This window comes from Malus sylvestris, chromosome 8, assembly GCF_916048215.2.
Source record: "Malus sylvestris chromosome 8, drMalSylv7.2, whole genome shotgun sequence".
NCBI lineage: Eukaryota > Viridiplantae > Streptophyta > Magnoliopsida > Rosales > Rosaceae > Malus > Malus sylvestris.
The window spans coordinates 24,358,771-24,380,720 of NC_062267.1; the positions used below are offsets into that span (position 1 = coordinate 24,358,771).

The 21,950-nt window shown below is 36.3% G+C and overlaps 3 protein-coding genes across 4 annotated transcripts; all 3 read right to left on the minus strand.

The window, feature by feature from the left end:
* Positions 1 to 1,778: 1,778 nt before the first annotated feature.
* LOC126631962 (AP-4 complex subunit mu) lies at positions 1,779 to 9,819 on the minus strand. Its single transcript, XM_050302177.1, has 13 exons — positions 9,654 to 9,819; positions 9,057 to 9,151; positions 8,746 to 8,949; positions 7,669 to 7,785; positions 7,421 to 7,549; positions 6,607 to 6,733; positions 6,098 to 6,201; positions 5,877 to 5,981; positions 5,552 to 5,646; positions 4,748 to 4,835; positions 4,567 to 4,627; positions 3,312 to 3,385; positions 1,779 to 2,169 (listed from the first exon to the last, which is right to left on the minus strand). Exons 1-13 carry the CDS (start codon positions 9,709 to 9,711, stop codon positions 2,071 to 2,073), a joined length of 1,356 nt encoding a protein of 451 aa, XP_050158134.1. The 5' UTR covers positions 9,712 to 9,819; the 3' UTR covers positions 1,779 to 2,070.
* A 2,706-nt stretch (positions 9,820 to 12,525) lies between these two features.
* On the minus strand, positions 12,526 to 15,281 carry LOC126631965 (beta carbonic anhydrase 5, chloroplastic-like). Of its 2 annotated transcripts, none has more exons than XM_050302180.1 (10): positions 15,184 to 15,281; positions 14,964 to 15,094; positions 14,803 to 14,855; positions 14,485 to 14,646; positions 14,345 to 14,393; positions 14,121 to 14,234; positions 13,971 to 14,024; positions 13,546 to 13,628; positions 13,355 to 13,457; positions 12,526 to 13,097 (listed from the first exon to the last, which is right to left on the minus strand). In XM_050302180.1, the coding sequence occupies exons 1-10, from the start codon at positions 15,218 to 15,220 to the stop codon at positions 12,897 to 12,899; spliced, it is 987 nt and encodes a 328-aa protein (XP_050158137.1). In that variant the 5' UTR covers positions 15,221 to 15,281; the 3' UTR covers positions 12,526 to 12,896. The 2 variants fall into 2 exon arrangements, with proteins under 2 accessions (XP_050158137.1, XP_050158136.1); XM_050302179.1 differs by having other exon boundaries at positions 13,355 to 13,460.
* A 1,083-nt stretch (positions 15,282 to 16,364) lies between these two features.
* On the minus strand, positions 16,365 to 20,618 carry LOC126631969 (uncharacterized). The gene is made up of 9 exons (XM_050302183.1): positions 20,445 to 20,618; positions 18,900 to 19,049; positions 18,662 to 18,753; positions 18,541 to 18,583; positions 18,352 to 18,408; positions 18,203 to 18,254; positions 17,200 to 17,282; positions 17,093 to 17,122; positions 16,365 to 16,999 (listed from the first exon to the last, which is right to left on the minus strand). Exons 2-9 carry the CDS (start codon positions 19,044 to 19,046, stop codon positions 16,769 to 16,771), a joined length of 735 nt encoding a protein of 244 aa, XP_050158140.1. The 5' UTR covers positions 19,047 to 19,049; positions 20,445 to 20,618; the 3' UTR covers positions 16,365 to 16,768.
* Positions 20,619 to 21,950: the final 1,332 nt, after the last annotated feature.

Sequence of the window (21,950 nt, forward strand, 5' to 3'; positions counted from 1 at the left end):
AAAACCATATTTTTACACTAAAAAATTAATCATGGTACTATTTATTTTACTTTTTATTTTGTCTATATCGTTAAAACTTAAAGTTATCAAGCACTTTTTATTAGTTTTCCTTTTAAATCATAGTTTCTTTGCTTTTTCTTTAAGGTTACATGAATAATTACATAACTTTTTATAGTTTGTTAGGAATGATGGATTCCCGTATTTACCGCCTACAGTCCTAGGCACATGAGAGATTTTCTCTTACATGCACAGTTCTAGTGGCGTCAAAGTTCTCCTTGTACAATTATTTGAAATCTTGTTGGTTATAGAAAATCTTGATCAAATCACCTTTATAAAACCCCAAGTGATTCTTTTCTCTCAATGACAAGGGGAGCCACAAGAGAAAGGTGTATGTGAGCATGCCAGTGTTGGATGCTGCCAACTAGGCCTGGCATTTTGGACCCAACCCGTTAACCTGACCCGATCCAACCCGTTAATATTTGTATTTGGGTGGATGCTTAACGGGTCGGGTCGCTAACGGGTGAACCCATTAAATAACGGGTCACTTTGGGTCAACCCATTAGCATCCGTTAGTTAAGGATATTTTAGTAATTTTAGTAAAGTCTTAATAACAAAAAATAAACTTTATGCAAAAAAAAAATATAATAATAATTGTTAACGGGTGACCCGTTAGCTTAACGGATCGGATTGAATCCGACCCAAACCCAATAAACCCGACTCATTTACAGGTCTACTGCCAACATACAGAGAGAGTGAGTGCTGATATATGTTGCACGTTTAATTAACTTCTAAACCAAACAATTGCACCATAAGTAGATCGATGGCTCTCTCAACATCTCAATTTGTTGAGAGAGTTGAAGATCCTTTTTATGAGCTCTCCTATGACTTACATTGGGTGACAAGAGGAACCTTGTTTGTTTTTTGCTTTCATAGATTGGCTGTAAATTGGCACAACGAAGCTCAACTCGTATTCTTAAGAAGAAATGGAAATAATTGGGCCCTAAACAAGCCTTATTTTCATTGCTAGCCCAAACACACCTCTCCCACAATTCTTCAACTCTTCTACATCTCTCGCATACGATAGCAACTTACATGGAATGAGTTCACTACCACGTGGTATTCCGATTCAACAATATAATGTCATATGTTGAAAGACTTACATATATCATTGTTTTTTGGAATGGGACACCACGGTAGCAGTGAACTCGTTCCATATGTCTTTCTCCTCATATATTTTCCCCACTACCACTAACACAAAAGATGAAAACTAAAAACAAAACCTCTGTCAACCATGGGCTAAATTATCTACAGTGGCATGTTGAATATACAGCCATGGGTTGGTGGGTTCACGGTATAACTGTTCATCTGTGCAGGGAAATAAATAAGACAGTTTTGTTAGTTTTCATCTGTTGATCTTCTTCAATTTACTTCAATTTACTAGATCAAACGGCCGAAATTGAGAAGGATGTAAGACAAGTAAAATAGATTTGTGAATAGCACTACTCAACAAATATTGCTGCGACGGCCTACTGTAACACCGTCATGTGTACATTTTACGGCTACAAAGTTCAACATTTCGATAAAATATCAGATGAAAACAAAAGCACTGCTGTTTATCCACCGTCGACTGTTTTTTTTTGGGTTGTTAAGCAGACTGGAGGTTGGTGCATATAACAGACAGACACGGCAGAAGTTCATATGAAACTTACACTGTCATCACTCCCGAATGTTGTGGGCAGAATTTTCTTCAAAACGACATACTCCGACCCGGGGAAAAATAAATCGAAAGTAACAAAAACTCTTACTGGTTGCAATTTGAGTGCATTTGTATGGTTAATAAACAGCCAATACACAAGGAAGGAGCAATTCAATGAATGAATAGTCCAGCTCAAAAAATTCAGTGATACAACCTAAATGTTCGTCGAGAAATGAAATCACTGAAATCCGAACCCACCGAAAAAAGAATAGAGAGAGGGTTTCATTAGACATCCTACAACAGCTAGAACCGTTTGCTTTCCAAATGCAAATTCCTCCACCGCGAAATGGCATAACAGATGAGGCTTCCTCATATCATATCCGAGCAACGTATGAATTGGCGAGAGTAACATATCTTACCCACCGATATGGATTATAAGTCCCAGATTTCTTTGCTATCTGCAAGTACTTTACCTGCATCAGAGAAAAAACATTTAACTCAGCATATTCATAGGCAAAAAGTGGAGATAAATAACAGAGTTTAGCCATCATGTTGATGTACTGTCGACACATCCCCTATAAAATGGCCTTATTATTTTTTTATGCTCTATTTAAAAGCTGAAAAAGACCGGGGGGACAGCATTGTTAAAATGGCGGGGGCCAGTAATGTTAAAAGGTAGTGATAACTCTGCATCTCAGGCATACTTAGCCAGGGAAAATCCATTCGCCCCACTGTGCAAGACAACAGAGGATGAAGAGCTTTGTATAGGATGAGAGCTAGGTATTTAGACAAATTAATGACAACCACTCTGAGGCACCAGGGCTGATGCCTCCCTGGCCCGGAAGAATCACTAAGGCTATACATATCAGTCTCAAACGAGTCGTTGGGAACATTTTTATCGCACACAAACAAAGCTGACCTCTTTTATTGCCCAATGCATATGCTTCATCAGAAATGACATTGTAACCTAGGGGTTTTTAAAAAAATGATCCATCTTTATAGCTCCATTCGAAAAACCAACCCTCAGTAGAAGATTTAGATAAGAAACTCGTTTTATACTATGCCAAGGACTCAAGGCCTTGCCATAGTCGAGATTTAGTTGGGATAGGGATACAAAATCTGGAGCCACATTTAACTCACATATTCGACCCATAATGTCAGAATCACTAAGGCTATACATATCAGTCTCAAACGAGTCGTTGGGAACATTTTTATCGCACACAAACAAAGCTGACCTCTTTTATTGCCCAATGCATATGCTTCGTCAGAAATGACATTGTAACCTAGGGGTTTTTAAAAAAATGATCCATCTTTATAGCTCCATTCGAAAAACCAACCCTCAGTAGAAGATTTAGAAAAGAAACTCGTTTTATACTATGCCAAGGACTCAAGGCCTTGCCATAGTCGAGATTTAGTTGGGATAGGGATACAAAATCTGGAGCCACATTTAACTCACATATTCGACCCATAATGTCCCTTTCAAGTCCAACACAAATCAGCAACAGCATGAAAAGAAAGGATTTAACATGATCCATGATGAGTATTTTAACCATATAATCAACATCCATTGCATGGTTTTAACGAGGTAAGAATGAAAGTAATGACAATGGCTTACCTGAAGTCTTGAAGAATTATACATAGGTATTGTAAATGTCATGCTAACTGGACCAGATTCTTTTGTTATGTTTCCTGCATTGAGCATGTGACGCATGAATATGTATATATAATGAGATTAATATTAAATATAGAGTAAATTACATAGTAGCCCCTCAGGTTTGAGGTCAATTACAACCCCATACAACAACTTTAAAACATTTCACTTTCATACATCCAGTACCATTTTATTTCAAAATAACCTCTGTTAGATTTTCCATCCATTAGTTTGTTAAATGCTGACGTGGCTGCCATATTTGTGCTTATGAGGCTGCCACGTGGCAAAAAAAATAATTTTTATTTTTTATTTTTTTTAATCTAATCTTCTAAATATTTAAAAAAAAAAAAAAAAAAAAAACCTGAAAGCTTTACCCACAACCCCCAAAACCAGAAACCAATTAATCCCAAACCCACCTCCCCATTAATCCCCCCAGAAACCCAGTGCAGCAACCTCCTCCCCCCCCCCACCCCCCGACGACCCACTCCCGTCAAATCCCACCCCCCTCCCCGACGACCCACTCCCTTCAAATCCCACCCCCCTCCCCGACGACCCACTCCCGTTAAATCCTCCTTCCCCCCAACCCGAGCCTCGCCTTTTCCCTGCAACCCAATCCCACAAATTCCACCTCCCAAAAATCATTCCCTTCACCATCTTCATCCCCACTCCCAATCCCAACACCACCGAACTGCTCACCTTCCACTTCATCTGTCCTTCCTCCTTCACCCTTCACCATCTTCATCCCCACTCCCAATCCCAACACCACCGAACTGCTCACCTTCCACTTCATCTGTCCTTCCTCCTTCACCCTCCTCACAGCCTCCTCCATCCACCCGCCACCAACACCCCCGCCCCCGCAAGTTCCAATCTTTAAGGTCCCAAGCTGCCGTTCCAGCATCCGGTTCAACCAATCAAGCCGTTCGAACCGCTAAGGAGGAAGGCACCGGCGGTGGTGGCCCGGCGGAGTTGTGTGGATTTTGGATCTGGGGAGTTTGGGGTTCGAGAGAGAGAGTGAGGAGAGTGGGAGGAGGGTCAAACCGTTGAGGAGTTATTTTGAAATAAAATGGTACTGAATGTATGAAATTGAAATGTTTTAAAGTTGTTGTATGGGGTTGTAATTGACCTCAAACCTGAGGGGCTACTATGTAATTTACTCTTAAATATACATCATTTTGAAAGTAATCAAGGAGATACTAAACCCAATCAATGAAGGTCATACCATGTACTTCAGGGGAAAATGTGAGTCTGGCACGTAGCGTATGTTCAGATCCACCGACAATCTGTTGTTTGAACTTGTCAATATAGCATATGCAATAATGGGACAAAGTTTAACACTGCTAAAATCACTACTCAAAACTCAATAACGTGAACAAATGAGATCATGGATGAGAAATTCTTGCCTTCTTTAATCCCCACTCAAGTCTCTTATTGGTATCCTTGAAGTCTGTTGTTTGTCCAACTGCTCCTGGTTCCAACTCAAAACTGGCTCTGAAGTAACATATATTAATTGTTTAAGCAGTGGTTAGTACATATAGACACTATAATGCAATTTTTAGCAAGGTCCGCCAGTTTGACTCCTCATGTGAATACTATGTAGCCTTGTCTACACCTTTTTCATACACTGGAAGTTAAAGGTCCTCTTATTTATAGAATGTCTTTGTAATTACTCAAAGACAACCACCATGTTTTGCTGTATATTTTAGTTGGTTTTAATAACTGCTGCCTTTACAAGTTCACAATAACCTGCTGAAGTCTAATCAGTCTTTCTAGTTACCTCCCTTTTTGCTTATTTTTTATGTCTGCAATTATTGTAAGAGAATGATAGTCATGGGTACCCTACCCAGCAAACAAAACCCCCCCCTTCTCCTCTTTCCTCTCCCCTCCAATGTACTGTGAGAAAGGGGTAAAAAAAAAACAAAAAAAAAAAAAAATCCTAGCAAGACTTGTTAAAATGAAACCCAAGTGAACAAAGTTTCTATCATATTGAGACCGACATTTGTATTTTGAACAAACTTTAGAACCAAGAACAATGACAAATTAAAAACAATGGCAAATTAAAGTACCCAGAAAATCTTATATGGAAATTGATCATCAATTAATAGACATGCAAAAACGTTGCCCTTTCACTATATCAATTGTTACAAGGGTGACATGGAACAATACCTAATATTCTCTTAGCATTAGAAAATTAAGTGAACAGTTACCTGATAGTATATTTAGGTAGCGGCATTTGTATAGCAACTGTGTTGGAAGTAATGTTCGAGGGGAACTCAGCATATATTTTCAGAATCACTTCAGCCTACAATGGCAATTCCAAACTGTAATTTTCTACCATAACTACATGATAATTTTCTACCTCAACTATGTGATCTTTAAATGATATGAATTATACAAAGTTGGCATCATAGTGTAAGCCAAATGCCTCGTTCTCTTGTTCAAAATCTGATTCTTTATCTTCCTAAATAATTTTTTTTATAGTTAATTTCACAATCTTAAAACATTGATTAAAATTTATGAAACAGCGATCACCTTATGAACTCCTGCTTCTTCAATCAACGCATTAATACGAAAAGGGGGCTTGAACTCCTGAGTCATACGGTAGTTCATGACAGGAAATTCACCATCAGGGGGCACCTAAAATTAGTACCACAGGGCAGCCATTTAATCATTTCAACAAAAGAAATCAAACTACTTTTGAGTATCATTTAAATTGAAAAAAGAATAATCTGATCTGACTCATTTTCACTTACCAGGGTCAGAGTTTTGTCTACTTCAAAATTATCAAGACGTACAGATTCATGAAAATTGCAATCATCAAGTACCACCGCTCCTGATCCAAATGAACTCCTATAGTCTGCAAGAGAAAGCAGCATTTGAGATTGTGAAAGGACAAGATACAAGCTTGACAAAATAACTTGGCATTTAGTGAACGAATTAAAGCTATATTGAGGCATTGTAGTTGATGATTGTAGGCACTAATATCATATGGTTGAAAACATGAAAAAGAAACAGGGAGTTTCTTTAGAAGAGAGGACATACTGCATGTATCTAACGGTTCTGACCTCAAAATTTTAGTTTATTAATCCAAAAACTAGATATTTTCTAGGGAACATAAAACTACAAATCTTAAAATTAGATCATCCACTTGACCATAATACCACAAACAACTCCATGACACCAAAATATGAAAAGATTTATTTTCAAAAGATAGTTGTGAACTTATAAAACATAACAATCTGGTGGCACGTCAGATAAGTACCATAGCCCGACCCTCCACCTCTTCCTATGCCCAGATCCTCATTGAGGGCTAATCGGATTTCTGGATTTCCAGAGAGATAGCTTTTCATTTGAATGGTTCCATCAATCTCAGAAGTCAATATGTACCCCTGTATAGCAACATAAAATTACCTGATAAGAATAGACTAGCACTGCAGAGCTAATTGACTATATTACTGTTTCCACATATACTGAATAAATGTAGTTAAGTTTGGGAGAAGTCAAGAATTAAGTCAAAAGAATGTGCATTGCAGTAAAGTTTATGTACTACATGCATTTTATCCATTCTAAAATTTTGAGGCTAAAGTTACGAGCGCTAGAACCTCAAAGGAGTTTTTGGGTCTAGACACAAGTGTTCAAGATGACTTACAAGAATTTTTGGCCTCATTTGGTATGAAGGATTGGAGTGGAATGGAAAAGGCAATTATTTTCAAGGTATGTTGAAAGAAGAAATAATATTTGTGATCAACTTGGAGGTAGGAGATGGATTACTCAACAAGAAAAGTTATCCATTCCAATTCTCCCCAAAATGGTAGGATTTAGAAGGGAGAAGTTTTCTTCATACCTAATCCTTTTCTAATCCCCTCAAAATGAAGAATCATTCTCCATTGCCTTCAAAATACCTTGAATTTAGAGAGTTGTCCCTTCCAATCAAATCCTTTATACCAAAGGAGGCCTTAGCATTCATTTGAAACCCTAAAACCTCTATGTTCATCCACAATTCTAATCCTTCAAATAACCCTTCAGAAAGGTCCAAAAATCCTAAAATTAGCTAATAGTAAGAAAAATATACTCACACTAGAGCTGAAAGTCACACTAATCTTCTCGATTATATCCACAAAAATTTCCTCCCTCTTCCTACCACCAGGCTCATTTGCAACAACTGATTTTGTGACAGCTGTTCCAGGCATTCTCTTTGTCCCTTGCTGCATGCATCGATTTTGGGAATCAATAACTAAAATGCCAATAAGACAACAATAGAAATGATATTCCACCTAAGTTCCATTAATTTTCTGAAATTCGTAATAGATAGATAACACCATACCATAAAAAGGCCAGTAGGGCCAATAGATGATAAACGCGCAGATTCGAGAACAATTGGCTCATTAAATATATAAGACTTCAACAATTCAGTTGATGTTGTTTGCACAAAGCCAAAATCCTGTAATGAATATACAAAATCAAGTCACAAGCAAGTTAATAATTTCCATGGATCAAATATATCACAATGTATTTTTCATATAAATGCACATATCAAGTTTATCAACATATATATAGTTTCAATATGAAACACAAACTTTTATTGGATAAAAATGAAATTTGCAACACAGGACAAGGAGTTCTTTGCTAAATGCCACCCATCAAAATGTATATCAAAAAGGAAAACCAGTTGAAAACAAATTAAAAAAAAAAAAACTATTTAAAACAGCAGTACAGTCAAAATAAATAGCATGAAAACCAGTCCTTAAATTCTAAAGAAACCGAAGCTCACAAGGAAGTCCAAACTCAAACTTCATCTCACTAATGAACCATATCCTTTCCCTAGCACCCTTGAAAATTCTCTTGTTCATCTCCATCCAAACAACGCAAATTATTGCCAATACAACATAACTTCCTAGCACCAAACCCTTTTCCCCCCTCCCAAAACTTTAACTTTCGAACAGCAAAGCATCACAAGAAGCTGGAATTGCCCAACTCCAGCTGGGCTTGTAAATCCTTAGCACTATTTACAAATAATACACAGCTGGACAACACACCATTGAGGAGAAAGATGCATTCAGCATTACTTTTGCCGATTCAAATAATCCAGTTAATATCTAAACTCTGGTTGAAAAAAATACTAATTAAAGCTGTCCTTTAAAAGAGCTAGTCATTTAAATAACTGTAAGAATAAAACACAAACGAGGGGGAGCAATCATCAGGGACAAGAAATAGTTACAAAATGATCAACAAGATAACATCAATTCGAGATTTACTGAAAAAGGGTAACTAGCAAATCACATTTTAAATTTTCAATCAAATAGAGAAACTATCTTAGCACATTACGATGATAAGAAGCATGAATTCATTACGCTCAGGAAAGATACAACCAAATAAGTTAACAAAAACAAGAGGAGCTTACAATGACTTCATCAAGCAACTCGTACACAAGCACAAAATTCTTCCTTATAGAATCTTCATTGAGAACCCCAACATAATCTTTGATGACACGGGCAATTCTTTGTAGAAGTTCCAAGACAAGAGATGGTGATACATTAGCTCTTGTGGTTGCGACAAACAATAGTCCAACAACCTTCACATGAAAGTAGTTGACACCATCCACGTTCTATTGATTGAGTACAGAAAAAGTCAGCATAAGATACCGTATATGCAGACTGAATCAAATGAAAATAGTTGACACTGCCAAACATTCCTCAGTAAGATAATACCTACAAAGACAGGGGGTGCTTCCTCTTGCCCATCTTCTTTCCAAAACTTCACTTTCCGGAAAAATATCTCCGCGCTTCCTTTTGGCACTTCACCGCGATCTGCATGAACAAAATCACGCATCAAATACACCATCCTTCAGCACTAAATCCAATAAGAACAGATCTCCCGAATGCTTATTCATCCTTTCTTGTAGAACAAAAAAAATTGTTCACTTGCACTTGTTTCTCTATTTCTCACCATACCCATTTCCGAAAAGGTCATAATAGTACTAACTTCTTCAAAATCGAGCTCAAATTGCTTATTCATGAACGAAAATTAATTGGGAAAAACTATGGTATGCATGTACGATCTAGGAAACAGCCACTAGAGATTAGAGCTGAATTAATAACTGTTCTTGGAGATCTCTACCAAAAAACTATTTTAGAGATAATTTCAAATAGTATAAGCAACAATTGATCTAAACGAAGATTGAACTACACAACAACTGAGTTGCTGAACAATTCAGATCGGAAGTTAAAATCTGAGCGTGTGAAATTAATAAGGAATAAGAGATTGGATCAGCAGAGAGAGAGAGGGGGGGGGGGGGAGAGAGAGACTGACAGTCGCGGAAGACGATATTGTCGCCACGCTGCGAGAGCAGGAAGAACTGCGAGATCATGGCTGCCCTTGCTTTCCGTCTTCTGTGTGTGTCCGCAATGCGGGAGTTCCTCAAAGCTCAGCTTATGAAGTCCCCCGATTGCATTTTCTTTGTTTTATTTAGACCCGTCTTTACTCGACTTAAATCAAGTTTTACTTTCATTCACTTTCTCTTAATTTTGTGGAGGCCTATTCAGTTTTACAGTTTTACAGTTTTAATTAGCAAATGGTTTTTTTCCCCTTTTGTTTTGGGTTTTAATCTGAGTAGAACCATTATGGTTACCATGCACCTACCCTACTAATATGAGGGCTCGAGGCGTGCTTTAATATCAAGAGGATACCTTGATACGGGAGGTGGATTGAGGTACGTCACACAATACGTATTTAATCCAATAAAAATATAATACATTATCATCATCCATATCAAAAGGATTACTACTAAAATGTAGTACTAGTTGGTTCACAAAATGATTTTGAATAATTGTTTGCAAAAAATAAAAATGACCAATAAATTTTTAATCTATGATTTGGCTGCTTTAAACTTCACGGCTTTGCATAGTTTTGGCTGTGATGCTTGTGTTTCTTTCGCTCGTCAGCGTTTTCCTCTTGTGCCCTACAAAAAACAAGATGTATATTTACGGTCTTCAGTGTGGCATGATTTGAAGCGGGCTTTGCCTATTCTGAATAATACTAGTTGTTGGATTATTGGCGATGGAATGTCAGTCTCTATTTGGTTCGACAAATTGTTGGATGGCCCGATTATTGACCCTTCATTATCTTTGGTCATTTCACCCATAGTTCTTCCTCGGGTTTCAAATGCTATTGAAGCTTAAAGATGGTCTTTACCAGATTATTTTGGAGATTTATTCCCTTCTGTAGTCCAATAGATTCTTCGTTTACCTTTGCCCTTAAAGGTAGAGAATAACAAATTAATCTGGGAGCCTTCATCGACTGGGAAATTTTCATTTTCTTCTGGTTATCATGTTATTCAAAAAAAACATAGCAATTATGGTTGGGCCAAAGTTATTTGGCGACATTTTATCCCCCCTTGACTATCTATTTTGGCTTGGGGGCATTTTCATGACAAACTTCCTACCAAAGGTGCAATACAATAATGTGGTATTTCTCTGGCATCCATTTGTTGCTTATGTCATAGCTCTGAGGAATCTACTTTTCATCTTTTTTTTTCGAGTTTCGAATATCTAGGTAGCTTTGGAGGTGGTTAGCATGTCAATTCGGTACCTCTTTGCCTTTTTCAGATTTCGTGGCTGTTTTTTTGGATGCCTACGTACGTAAGCCCTTTTCTCAACAGTTGCACAATCTCTGGATTTTTGCAGGTCTTTAGACTTTTCGGCTATTTGGAAAGCTCAAAATAAGTTTATTTTCGAGGGTCACCCAATATATTTTCATCGTCTTTGCATATTTATCAATTATGTGATCGTTTATGGTGGGAAGTTTATTCCTGGTTATTTTCAGGGTTTTGATGCTTGTATCATGTCTTCTTTGGGGATCCCACCTATCTCTCGCAAGGTGCCAACTATTCTTCCTATGCTTTGGACTTCTCTTTGGTTTCCTTTGCTTAAACTTAATACAAATGGTTTGTCTAAAGGAAATCCTGGTCCTGTTGCTTGTGGGGGAGTTTTTCATGATTGCCACGATCAATCTCTTGGTGGTTTCTGCCAAGAGATTGGTCATTGCAATTCTTTTTTTTTTTTTACAAAATTATCAGCAGTTATTATTGGTATAGAGTTTGCGTATCAATGGGGTTGACATTTTCTTTGGCTAGAAAGTGACTCTTCTAGTGTTATATTTTGCCCTCCACTCGCCTGATTTTGATCCTCCTTGGTCTCTTTGTATGCAATGGTCTATTTGTTTGAACCATATTCGGAAGGTGACTTTCTATGTCTTTCACATATATCGGGAAGGCAATACAGTTGCAGACAATTTTACTAATATGAGCTTGTCTTCTCCAACTTTGGTATGACATGATTATCCTCCAATGATGGTTCGTGTTGCTTTGTTTTCAGACAATGTTGGCTTGCCTAGCTTCCGCTTCTCAAATTAATGTGCATCTCGACATACATGTTTGTCTCACTTTCTTGTTTTTTTTCTTAACCTCATGATGTTGCTTGTTCTATTTTGCAGATTTAGACCTTTAGGTTCGGCTTTAGAGGGGTTAGGTTTCATTCCCCCTCTTTTCCTTGTATCTTTGTTGTTTTTGTTTCTAGAAGAGTAAGGTTTATGTGTCCTTTTCTTTTCATGTATTTTTGGGAAGTGTTATTGGCACTCCAAAAACCTCATTCTACACTCCTCACAAGTGTATTTTTCTTTCTAAATATAGAAAGTTTGGAGCATAGAATGAGATTTTTGGAGTGCCAATAACAATTCCTTTTTTTTTTTATCTTTTTTTCTTGTATTATGAGGATTAGGTTTATGTCTCCCCTCTGACTAGGTGTACTTTAAAATTATTATTATTATTATTAACGAATATGTCTGTAGTCTAATTCAAGAATGATTTTATTGTAAGAAATATAACATTGAAAACATGTACCAATATCTAAAATTGAGAAAAATAAAGTCACTTATTACTACGGTATAGTGATATTGTTCTTCACTTGTAAGTGAGAGGTCTTCGATTCGATTTTCGTCAAAGGTGAATTCAAACCACATCATTGCTAGTTCATTGTGAGGCTAAGTTCACCATCTCCCCCTTAGTGTGGACAATATCGTTTGTTAAAAAAAATTGAGAAAAACAATAAATTTGTTCTTGGTAATGATGTTTTTGTATTGAAAATAAAATAAATTAGACAGAGATAAAAGAAAAACAAAAGGGCAGTTGATGGAGAAAATCAGACAGTACTATTCTCATTAGATAGCCTATTTATAGGCTTAGGGTTTTTCCAATAAAAAACTACAATATTAAGCTATTACATAATGCCTCCAAGTGAATAACCAAACAATTAATAGTAGTTGTCTTGATAAAATCTTGCTTGAAAAACTCAGTGTCTGCACTGTTGTTCAAAGCTAAGGTGCATTAGAATATCATTATTAAGGGACAAAAAATGAAATAAGATAACTTTAGGGGACAATGTGGAATATGAATAAGTTTTTCTTGTTGCTTGTGTACGCCTTCAAAGTTGAAGCCCACCTAGCCTAGCATTTACAATGCGGAGAATGAACATTCTTTCAATGGAAGAACCAAGAAATTCAGCGCCAAAGTGCTTCATCTTTGATCAAGTATCTGCCTCCTACAAAGCTGCTGCTGCCATTTATATCAAGGCTCCATTTCTCAAATGTACAACTCGAAAAATTGTAATATCCTCCATGTAGACAGATCAACTCTTTCTTTGCTTTGTTTTCTATCCATGGGTACGTCCGAAGATTCAACAATGAACGATTGATCGATTCCTGCACTAGAACGAAAACTTATTATACCTCAAGAATGATCACATTTTAGAGGCTTGATCTGTATTCTTTTATCATTGTTACGTTTAACAAATCGTAATCAGTCACTTCCATTCGTTTGCACAAGACAATAAGTATCTGTTTTATCATATCACCATGAGTTAGGAACAATCTGTTTTCGATCATTTCGGAGATATTTTAGAAATTAATCACAAACAAACAAGCTTAAGAAGAGTAGGATGAGGAAAATTGAGTATAACCTTCTCACAGTGCCTACACTGTTGTTCAAAGCTGAGGTGCTGTGCAATAGATTTTGTTCTTAGTTTGGCGATTTTCGCGTTGTTAACCCAACTTTGAGTAAAGCTACTGAAAGCAAAATCACACAAAGAATATTTAGAGGGAATTCATGAACTGAATGAAAACAAAAGATAGAAATGAATTGTTAACGAGCCTCGAATCACCGTCATCTTGCATTCTCAATAGGGTCTGAATTCCTGCACAGCTACTGTGGCCAATGACTAATATATTCTCAACCTGAAGTCAGCCACAAACAATTTTCTTCTCAAGGAAAGTAAACAGAAAAGTACTCGTGTGAGAAGATGCAAGAAGTGGAATGGGGGTCACTAATTTTTAACCTTTGTTTCGCTCCCAAACCTATTTGCAAATGTATCGGTAATTTGGTATAGAAACGAACAATTTTTGGCCTTTCCTTTTAGAAGATACGATAATGTGTTGAGACGAAATTAAGAAAAATTTCAGTTTTTGGAAAGAACATCTTGGATTGACGAATCTCCCTTCATACGACATTTGTAATAAACCATGGTCAAGATATAAATATACATAGATGGAGGGACTAGAGAGAGCAAGACGACCTACTTGAAGAGTATTTACTGCAAACTCAAGGGCGGCATTAGTTTCTGATGTTCCATACTGCAAAAGAGACCAAGGTTGATCCGAAGAATTCGATTGTGTATGTGTTTAGATTCGAGATAATATAAAAGGACAGACGAAAGATAAGCCAAATACCTCAAATGGGGGGACAAGGTTTGCTACATTTCTAACCATGAAAGCTTCCCCTGGTTGAAACCCTAGGATATTAGAGGGACAAACCCTAGAGTCTGCACAAGCAATCACCATGAACTGTTTTCGAACAATTTTAAGTTTATATATGGAAATATCCCAATTCCTTTGTAAATAATCAAACAAAAGCAGAATGTGTATAATAAACAAGATTAAGAGAATATAATTACCTTGGGTGCTTGTACTTGAGCTAGGGTTTGGAAATGCTCTGACTCTTTCCTGTTCAATATTATATTTACCTTACAGTTACAGACCACCACCAATGTGTATATGCAAGCAACTTGTGTAAACACTTTTAACTGCTACTTACAAAAATTTGTGCTTTTTAAAACTCAGAAACCTCTCTTTCATCGCTACAAACGAGTCCATCCCATCCTTGGCTTTCGATACATTTTCTACTTTAAATTTTGTACATTCACGAGCAAGATCCTCGGAATCATTTGATGCCTCCGGCCTTAGAACTGGGTTGTTTCTACAAATGGAAAAAGCTCATTGTATATAGCACTTATAGTGGGAAGCTCTTAGTGGCACAATTTTAGGTCTAAAACATACAAAATTACAGTACAAAGTTTGGACTGCAAGTCAAGGGGATCAGATGATCAATGTTCAGTAATATTTTTATGCTTACTTGATCGAAGGCGGAAATTCGACAGGGATGCCTTCAACTTGTGCAGAATTTGTCTAAGAAATTTTCATAAATTCATGTAACAAAATCTGGTACGATCAGTAAGGAATACATTTTTGAGAAAAGGGATGAATGCATGATTCATGAGAGGCTGAAAGTAGGACCTTGTTTGGAAAAGATGATTTTCTGTGAATTTGAGCTAGAGAGGAATTGGTTAAACCAGAAAAGAGTGAGCAGCAGCCAAACGAGTCTCTACAAACCAGTGCTGGAATCATCCAACGAGCGAATTTTGAGGCTGTGTTAATTGAGAGAAAAGAATTATTTGCAGCCAAACAGAGACCAATGAAATAAACAGGTGACGCTGGTTGAGATGATGAAACTTACGGATTGGCCACACCATCTCTCTTCCCGCCTTCAGCATTTGTTGGAAGCTCCAAAAGATGAGTTTGGCAAACAAGTATTTCAAGAAACGATTTATTTGATAAATAAATAAATAAATAAACGTGAATACAATAAAGAAAAAGGCATTAATCTTATCCAATGCCACCTATCAGTGATTCAGTAGTTGTCATCCACAGTTGGAATAATGGTGCCTACTTGGAAAGAGAACATGAAAATTACAAACGATATTTTCTTGACGTGTACGAGTATGTACTCTCTCTCTCTCTCTCTCTCTCGTAGAGTTGGCAAATTGATCCCAACCCGTTAATTCAACCGAATTTACTCGTAAAAATTTCAATATTTAGGTGAATATTTAACGGATCATGTTGATAACGATTGAACCCGTTAACAAACTCGTTAGCTCATGGTTGGTTTTAAGTTAAACAGTAAAGAACGTTAGCAACTCGTTAGTTAAAGGTTGGTATTGAGTTTAAATTAAGGTTATATATTATAATATTTTCTTATTAGGAATAAAATGTGATTTTCTTTTGTACGTGTATATGACAAACATATGTAATTACATACAATTTTATTTTGTCTCGTCCATTAAAAAATCACCTGTAGATGGAATAATCAAATTCTGTGTTGTTCCAAGGATGGGCTTCCTTGCCCTCCGTAAGTGGTTTTTGGTGTGGGTGTGTGTTGGGTTGACGTCTGGCCTTTGTGGTACCGTCTTTGTACTGTTGTTCTCCCTCACATGACCCCTTTGTCTGTTTTGTTGTGCTTGTCCCTCTTGTGGGCTTTTTTTGTTCCGTTAACTTTTGCCCTGGTTATGATCTTATCTAGTTTTTCAAAAAAATTAGTCTTTAGTTTTCTCACTGCATCTAGAAATACCGTCAATTTTTTTGGTTTTTGTTTTCAAATTAAGGAGAATAACATTTAAAAATGTTACCCATCATGTTAGGGTGTTGGGCGGGCCCACAAAGGCAAGAAAACGTTGAGTATTTTCTTTGATGTACCTGAAAAAAAAGTCTATTGTGTTCAGATTCCACTTAACAATATGGTCGATACTCTAAAAGTGGGATATATCGACTACATCGTTCATTTCATTATAACACGTGAAATAATACATCACGTGACTTGTGTTCTCAATAGTTATAAAAGTTTATCGTAAAGGTCCAGAATAGAGAGAGAAGCAATACACCCCGTTCTTAAATTTCACCAACTGGTTTCAGACTTGGTATGCACAAAAAAGATACTTAAAACACAATTCAGTAGATTTTGCAACCACCCCCCCAAAAACAAAATGAGAGCAAAAAACCAACTAGCCAGGACCATTTAGGCTTACTTTGTCAGGTGGCCTTACAGCAGAAGCCTATGCATCTACAGTGCAATTCTTACATCAAAAGCTAGCAGCTTGCATCGAGCAGCCCCAAACGGGAAAAATAGGTTGGGTCCGAATGGTTCATGTGCCGAATTTGAAGTCTCTTAATGGTACAATGTTATCATACAGCTGCAAAAATCTTACCATTTTTAACAGATGATCGACACCATGACAAACAAAACTGTAATACCTTAAGTAAGAGACTCAAATCAGTCCATTTTTGTGGAATGAAGATCCCGAAGGAGCAATCAGGCCAAGCTGTTGCATCACTCTCAATCTCCGGGCACTCACTTCTTTGGACTTTGATACCACTTCTGCCCCACTTTGCTTGGAAGCTTTTCCATTTGTGTTTTCAACCCTTAGTGCAAGTAGAGTCTTCTGCTCCACCTTACTTTGTGGTATAACGGCATTCCGCTTTCTTGGAGAAACCCTTACCTAACAGAAGATTTACATGAATAATGCCAAAGAATATGAAACTGCAACCCGTGAAGATAAATATGTAACCATACACCAGCTAAAGAAACTCACAGAAATTTCCGTTCTCTGAGCATCAGCATTCTGCAACCAAGTACCCGTATGTGATATCAAGGAAATAGAATTTTACAAAATAAGGACCGTTGAGAATCAGAACTTACCAAGTTTGAAGAATCTGTTTGCGGATTTTCCCTTGCGTGATTACGACTGGACTTACGCCTAGAAAGATCAACTGCTCCATTTTCTGCCCGATAATATAAACATTTTGACCAGTATAAGAGTCTCAGTTTGTGAGAAACAATAGAGACCTTTCCATTTAGGTCATTCTGAACATAATGATTTCATCAAAATAAGATAGTAAATTGTGACAATGACCATGATAGATAAAGACTTCAGCTCAGTTGTGACCTCTACTCACAGACAAACAGGGGTACATTGGTGGCCATGGAAAGCCATGAGAACGAAACACCAAAAAGAGTATCACACTTTCATAACAATTTAGGTTCTAACATAAGTTCCGCTCCCAGGAGCGGAAGATCGCTTATTCTGATGAGTTCTTGCCAGTTTCTTAAATTGCCATGAATTTAATAACTTTTATAAGGTTTGCATGGGTACCTAAAGCATTATTGGTTATATTAGGGTTTCAAAAACCATACAAAACGTTCACACTTAGAGTGGATTCCCATTGTTTCTAGAAATATCAATATGTTTAGCGTAGGCTGGCGTTACTCCTGGAATCTTCTCAGCCCATTTCACAAACTCATTCCCTTACATGGGCACAAACAAGTCTCCCATGAGCAAAGGCGCATACTGATGTTCTCTTGAAATGCAAGTTGAGTCACTCTAATAATTCTCAAGTGAGGGATCATCTAGTATTTCCATGGTGAATGGTGGCTCAATCAATCAACCAATGCTTCCACATATACCTCGTATTTCCCCTTTTAGTTCAATTCCTCAATCCTCTCATTTACTTCTCGAAACCTTAAATTCTTAAATAATCATGTGTTTACAATTCTGATGGTCCCTTCCACATAGTGCTTTAAAATATGTTGAAATCTTTCCCTTCTAATTTGTTCGTTGAGATGATTTCTATTACACCATTCAGCTGTAAATTCCGAAATTAAATCCTCTCAACTTGGATACAGGGATTTTGAGTTGGCTAACCTTTAGACTTGGATCCTTGCTTCTTTGATCTGTCGGATTTTGAGCTAGAAACCTGCAGCCATATTAGATGACGTACGAGAAACCATCAACTTCAACCACAAGATTTCATTCCTGCCTAAAGGAGCAATTATCAAAGAAAGAATAGTTACCTGCTCCAGAGCTTTTAGGAGTATTTCCCTATAACAACCGTTGTTCTGCTTGAGTATCTGAAAGTTCAGCAATTCGGTCAATATGATCAGGCATGGGGCATGTCTACTATAATCGGGTGGAAATTAGTATTCAAATTTCGAATGCTTAGGCAGAATTCAAGGAGATTCACCAGTGCATTCAAAACATACCATGTCGAAATCAGAATGACATTTTACCGGGTCCACATACAAGCTGCAAGAAAATATGCTCAGAAGTTCTATACAATCACAAGACAAATGAGGACAAAACACCTGATCGTGGAAGACTTACTACTTGTAGCTTCCATAGAGCCGAACAAGAACCTTCTCCGCCGATCTTTTACTTGGCTTGTTCTTGCTACTCACGTTGTTATCATCAACAACCTACGAATTAAACAAGAAGATAACAAAATGGATCCTTTGGCACAACTAAGTAATATCAAATAGAATCCGGGGTATCAACAGGTGCAATTAAAAATCTCAATTATTGAATGTTACAAAACAATCAGAAAATACAGCATTTCAAATACCTGTGCTGGCCACCATGAGCCTCCACTGATCCTTACCCATATGAGATCAGCCAACTTGACCTCCCCTTCCGATTGATTAGCAGCAACAACCTCTCCATCTTCCAGTTTAACATTATGTTTCCCAGTTGAAATATGATCGCATTCCATTATCTGCATTTGCAGTTGGAAATACCGAAGAAAAGGAAAACATAAGTAATTTCTTGGGCTGTAAACCTCTACAGACAAAATTGCCGCAATCGAATCAAACATCTCCGTTTCAAACAATTATACACAAACTATTGTCTCATTCTCTGTCTGATTAGAAGTTTAATATAATCAAGCTTTAGCCTTTTCTACGTTGCTCTTCTACTTTGGAGTTTTATGCCTAGACTTTTGAACAAAATTTAACATACAGTAAGGTGTGGACAGTATACAGAAACACTTTTCTATGTGCTTTACAAATTTACTATTACCAACTAAGTAGGTATACAGAATTACTATTATGTCAGGTCCAGCAGAACGATATTGTAGAGGTGACCTTAAAATGTTGGGCAACGGACCAGTGGTTGTAACTCTGAATCAACACCGAGATTGTCACTAACTTAGTCACCTAAACCAATGTTGTATGAGAAAGCCTAATGAACCTATGGGGTGTGGGGTTTAAACTCAAAAAGCTTTGATGCTTTTAGACTATCAGTAGTGGATCACCCATGTTGTATATTGTACATTGTTTGTCTTCTATCCAACGGGAATAATCCCCGTTCTCACCTGTCCCACCTAACCCCAACAAGAAAACCACTGCGAGGAACATGTAAGGCATGGCGAGCAGGAGAACTGTGGCAGTCCCAAGGTGAATCAAGTAGCATGATAGAGAAATGTTTACGGAGGACAGACTACGCCACAAGACAGAAGACTCTTGCATTGTAGAATCGCCATGCTGTTCACATAATAACTATAAACAACGAGTCTGTGACAATCGACATTGTGAAAAGTTCCTCAAAGGCTTCCCAAGATCCTAACATGTTAAATACTTGATTGGAGTTTGCTTTGATCACAATCATAAACAATAATATAATGCTAACCAAATGAGCTCGTCTCGTTAAATAATATAGATTATGCAGAAACAATTATATCCATAGATTACTTTGCTAAAAAGTAAGTAGTTGTATTTGTATTACACAATCAAACTTGAACCTCGTCCACAAAACTTCGAAATTTAATCGCGTATTTTTGTTTTCTCGTTAACATTTTGTGAACAACCAAGCTTAGATTATCTTCCCAAAACGAAAAATGTTCATGTGTGAAAGTAGTGTGAACATTTTACATCGCATTGTCAAAATTTGAACCACACTTGGAAAGCTTAAACTCGATCATTTTCCATGTTCTTAACTTGGTTTCACCCACATTTTCCCGGCAAACAAACGGCACGAATTGAACCCATGTGAAAAAACAAACCCACATTGCAGGAAACAGGTATTGTGTTTAAGAAACACACAAACAGAGTACATAAACAAAAATTAAAAACAAAAAAAGGGCAGAAAAAGAGGAGGAGATTTGGGTTCTTACAGTTCACCAGAACAGCAACAGATTGAGATTGAGACTGAGAGATAGCAGTTCGGATGATTGTGCGGTATGCCTGTATATGGGCTAAATGGTGGGTGGAGAAGAAAGTGTCTTGGAAGTTGGAACGACGAAGCAGCAGCTTTATTGGGTTCCTTTCTCTTCTGTCAGGCTGGTTTAATAAGACGGGGATAATTTGTGCGTTTTGTCACTTCTGTAATTATTTTGCGGGGCCTGCTGCATATACTTTTTTTTTCTTTTTTACACAAGGGACTGCATATACTTGGAAAATCCCCGGCTTCTTAAAATTTGATTCATTAAAATAATTATAACTTTCAAATGATATCTTTGCTTGTAGCTGTTGGATCAAATTTTAAGAGTCTGGATTAATTGATTGGTGGGAAAGATCCGAAGGTGATCTCTTCTCGGAGAAAATGGAGGGTCTACTTGGATACAAAAATCATATATATATATATATGAGAAATTAAGTTCTTATCCTACCTTTTGTTACTCCATTGATTAAAATTATGTTCTTTTTTAATTTTTTATTAAAGTCCTTAGGTATTAATAACATCTTTAATTATTTCAATAATAAAATATTTTTTTTATTTCTAAATATATTCATTTAATGTTAAAAATGTTACAATTAATATATTTATATTTATGACTAAATTTTTTATCATATATTTTTAGTTTTAGTTTTTAATTTGTAATTCTTTTTTAACTTGTACCAATTTTCTTTTCAGTTTTAATTTATACCCATATATTAATTTCTTTTTGTGTCCATATTTTTTAAAGTTGATTTGTATTTGTACCCATATATATATATATATATATATATATATATATATATATATATTTTTTTTTTTTTTTTTATTTGCACTTTTTATTTTGCTAAATGTACCCATGCTAATTATATGTACCCATTCATGTAAGACTTTTTAATCTTAAAATGTACTCATTCTTAAATATACCAATTTGTTATATGTAAAATGTACCCTCTTTTTTTTTATATATATATATATAATCTATTCAATTTTTTTCTAATCCATTTTTAAACTTATATGAGTACATTCTTTTTTCTTTGATTTTAAAATGTATCCATGTCAAGTTTAATCAAAGAAATTGACTAATGTTATTAAGCCTAATATCTTCTTTTTTGTGATTTTGAAGAATGTACCCATGTTTTGATACAATAAATTTTTTGGTTAATTTTGATGAATGTACCCATGTATATTTTAATATTTTTATTCCCACAAATTATGGTTTTTTATTATTTAAAATCTCATTTATATAAACAACTAAAATTTCTAATTTTTAATTTTAAAAATATAGTAGCGTACATAGAAATAAATTATTACATTAATTTCAGGGACCTTGATCAAAAATTAAAAACCAACAATGTTTCAATCAAAGAATATTCATGACTAAGGATCGCATCCAAAGTCTTATATATATATATATATATATATATATATATATATTAAACGTAAATAAGGCTTTTGTATATAT

Bases quoted from the DNA above. Each gene is read 5' to 3' on its own strand.
- LOC126631962 (XM_050302177.1), bottom strand. From the start codon at position 9,711: ATGATCTCGCAGTTCTTCCTGCTCTCGCAGCGTGGCGACAATATCGTC. The intron at 5,982-6,097 runs GTAAGTGAAAAT...TACTAATTTTAG, and splicing joins TAGACAAAACTCTGACCCTG to GTGCCCCCTGATGGTGAATT. The intron at 4,628-4,747 runs GCAAGAATTTCT...TTCAAACAACAG, and splicing joins TTGAGTGGGGATTAAAGAAG to ATTGTCGGTGGATCTGAACA.
- LOC126631965 (XM_050302179.1), bottom strand. From the start codon at position 15,220: ATGCTGAAGGCGGGAAGAGAGATGGTGTGGCCAATCC. The intron at 15,095-15,183 runs GTAAGTTTCATC...CAATTAACACAG, and splicing joins AGAGATGGTGTGGCCAATCC to CCTCAAAATTCGCTCGTTGG. The intron at 13,461-13,545 runs GCTCGTTAACAA...TTTTGCTTTCAG, and splicing joins CAAGATGACGGTGATTCGAG to TAGCTTTACTCAAAGTTGGG.
- LOC126631969 (XM_050302183.1), bottom strand. From the start codon at position 19,046: ATGGAATGCGATCATATTTCAACTGGGAAACATAATGTTAAACTGGAA. The intron at 18,584-18,661 runs GTAAGTCTTCCA...ATTTTCTTGCAG, and splicing joins CTCTATGGAAGCTACAAGTA to CTTGTATGTGGACCCGGTAA. The intron at 17,283-18,202 runs GTTAGCCAACTC...ATTATCGGGCAG, and splicing joins GCAAGGATCCAAGTCTAAAG to AAAATGGAGCAGTTGATCTT.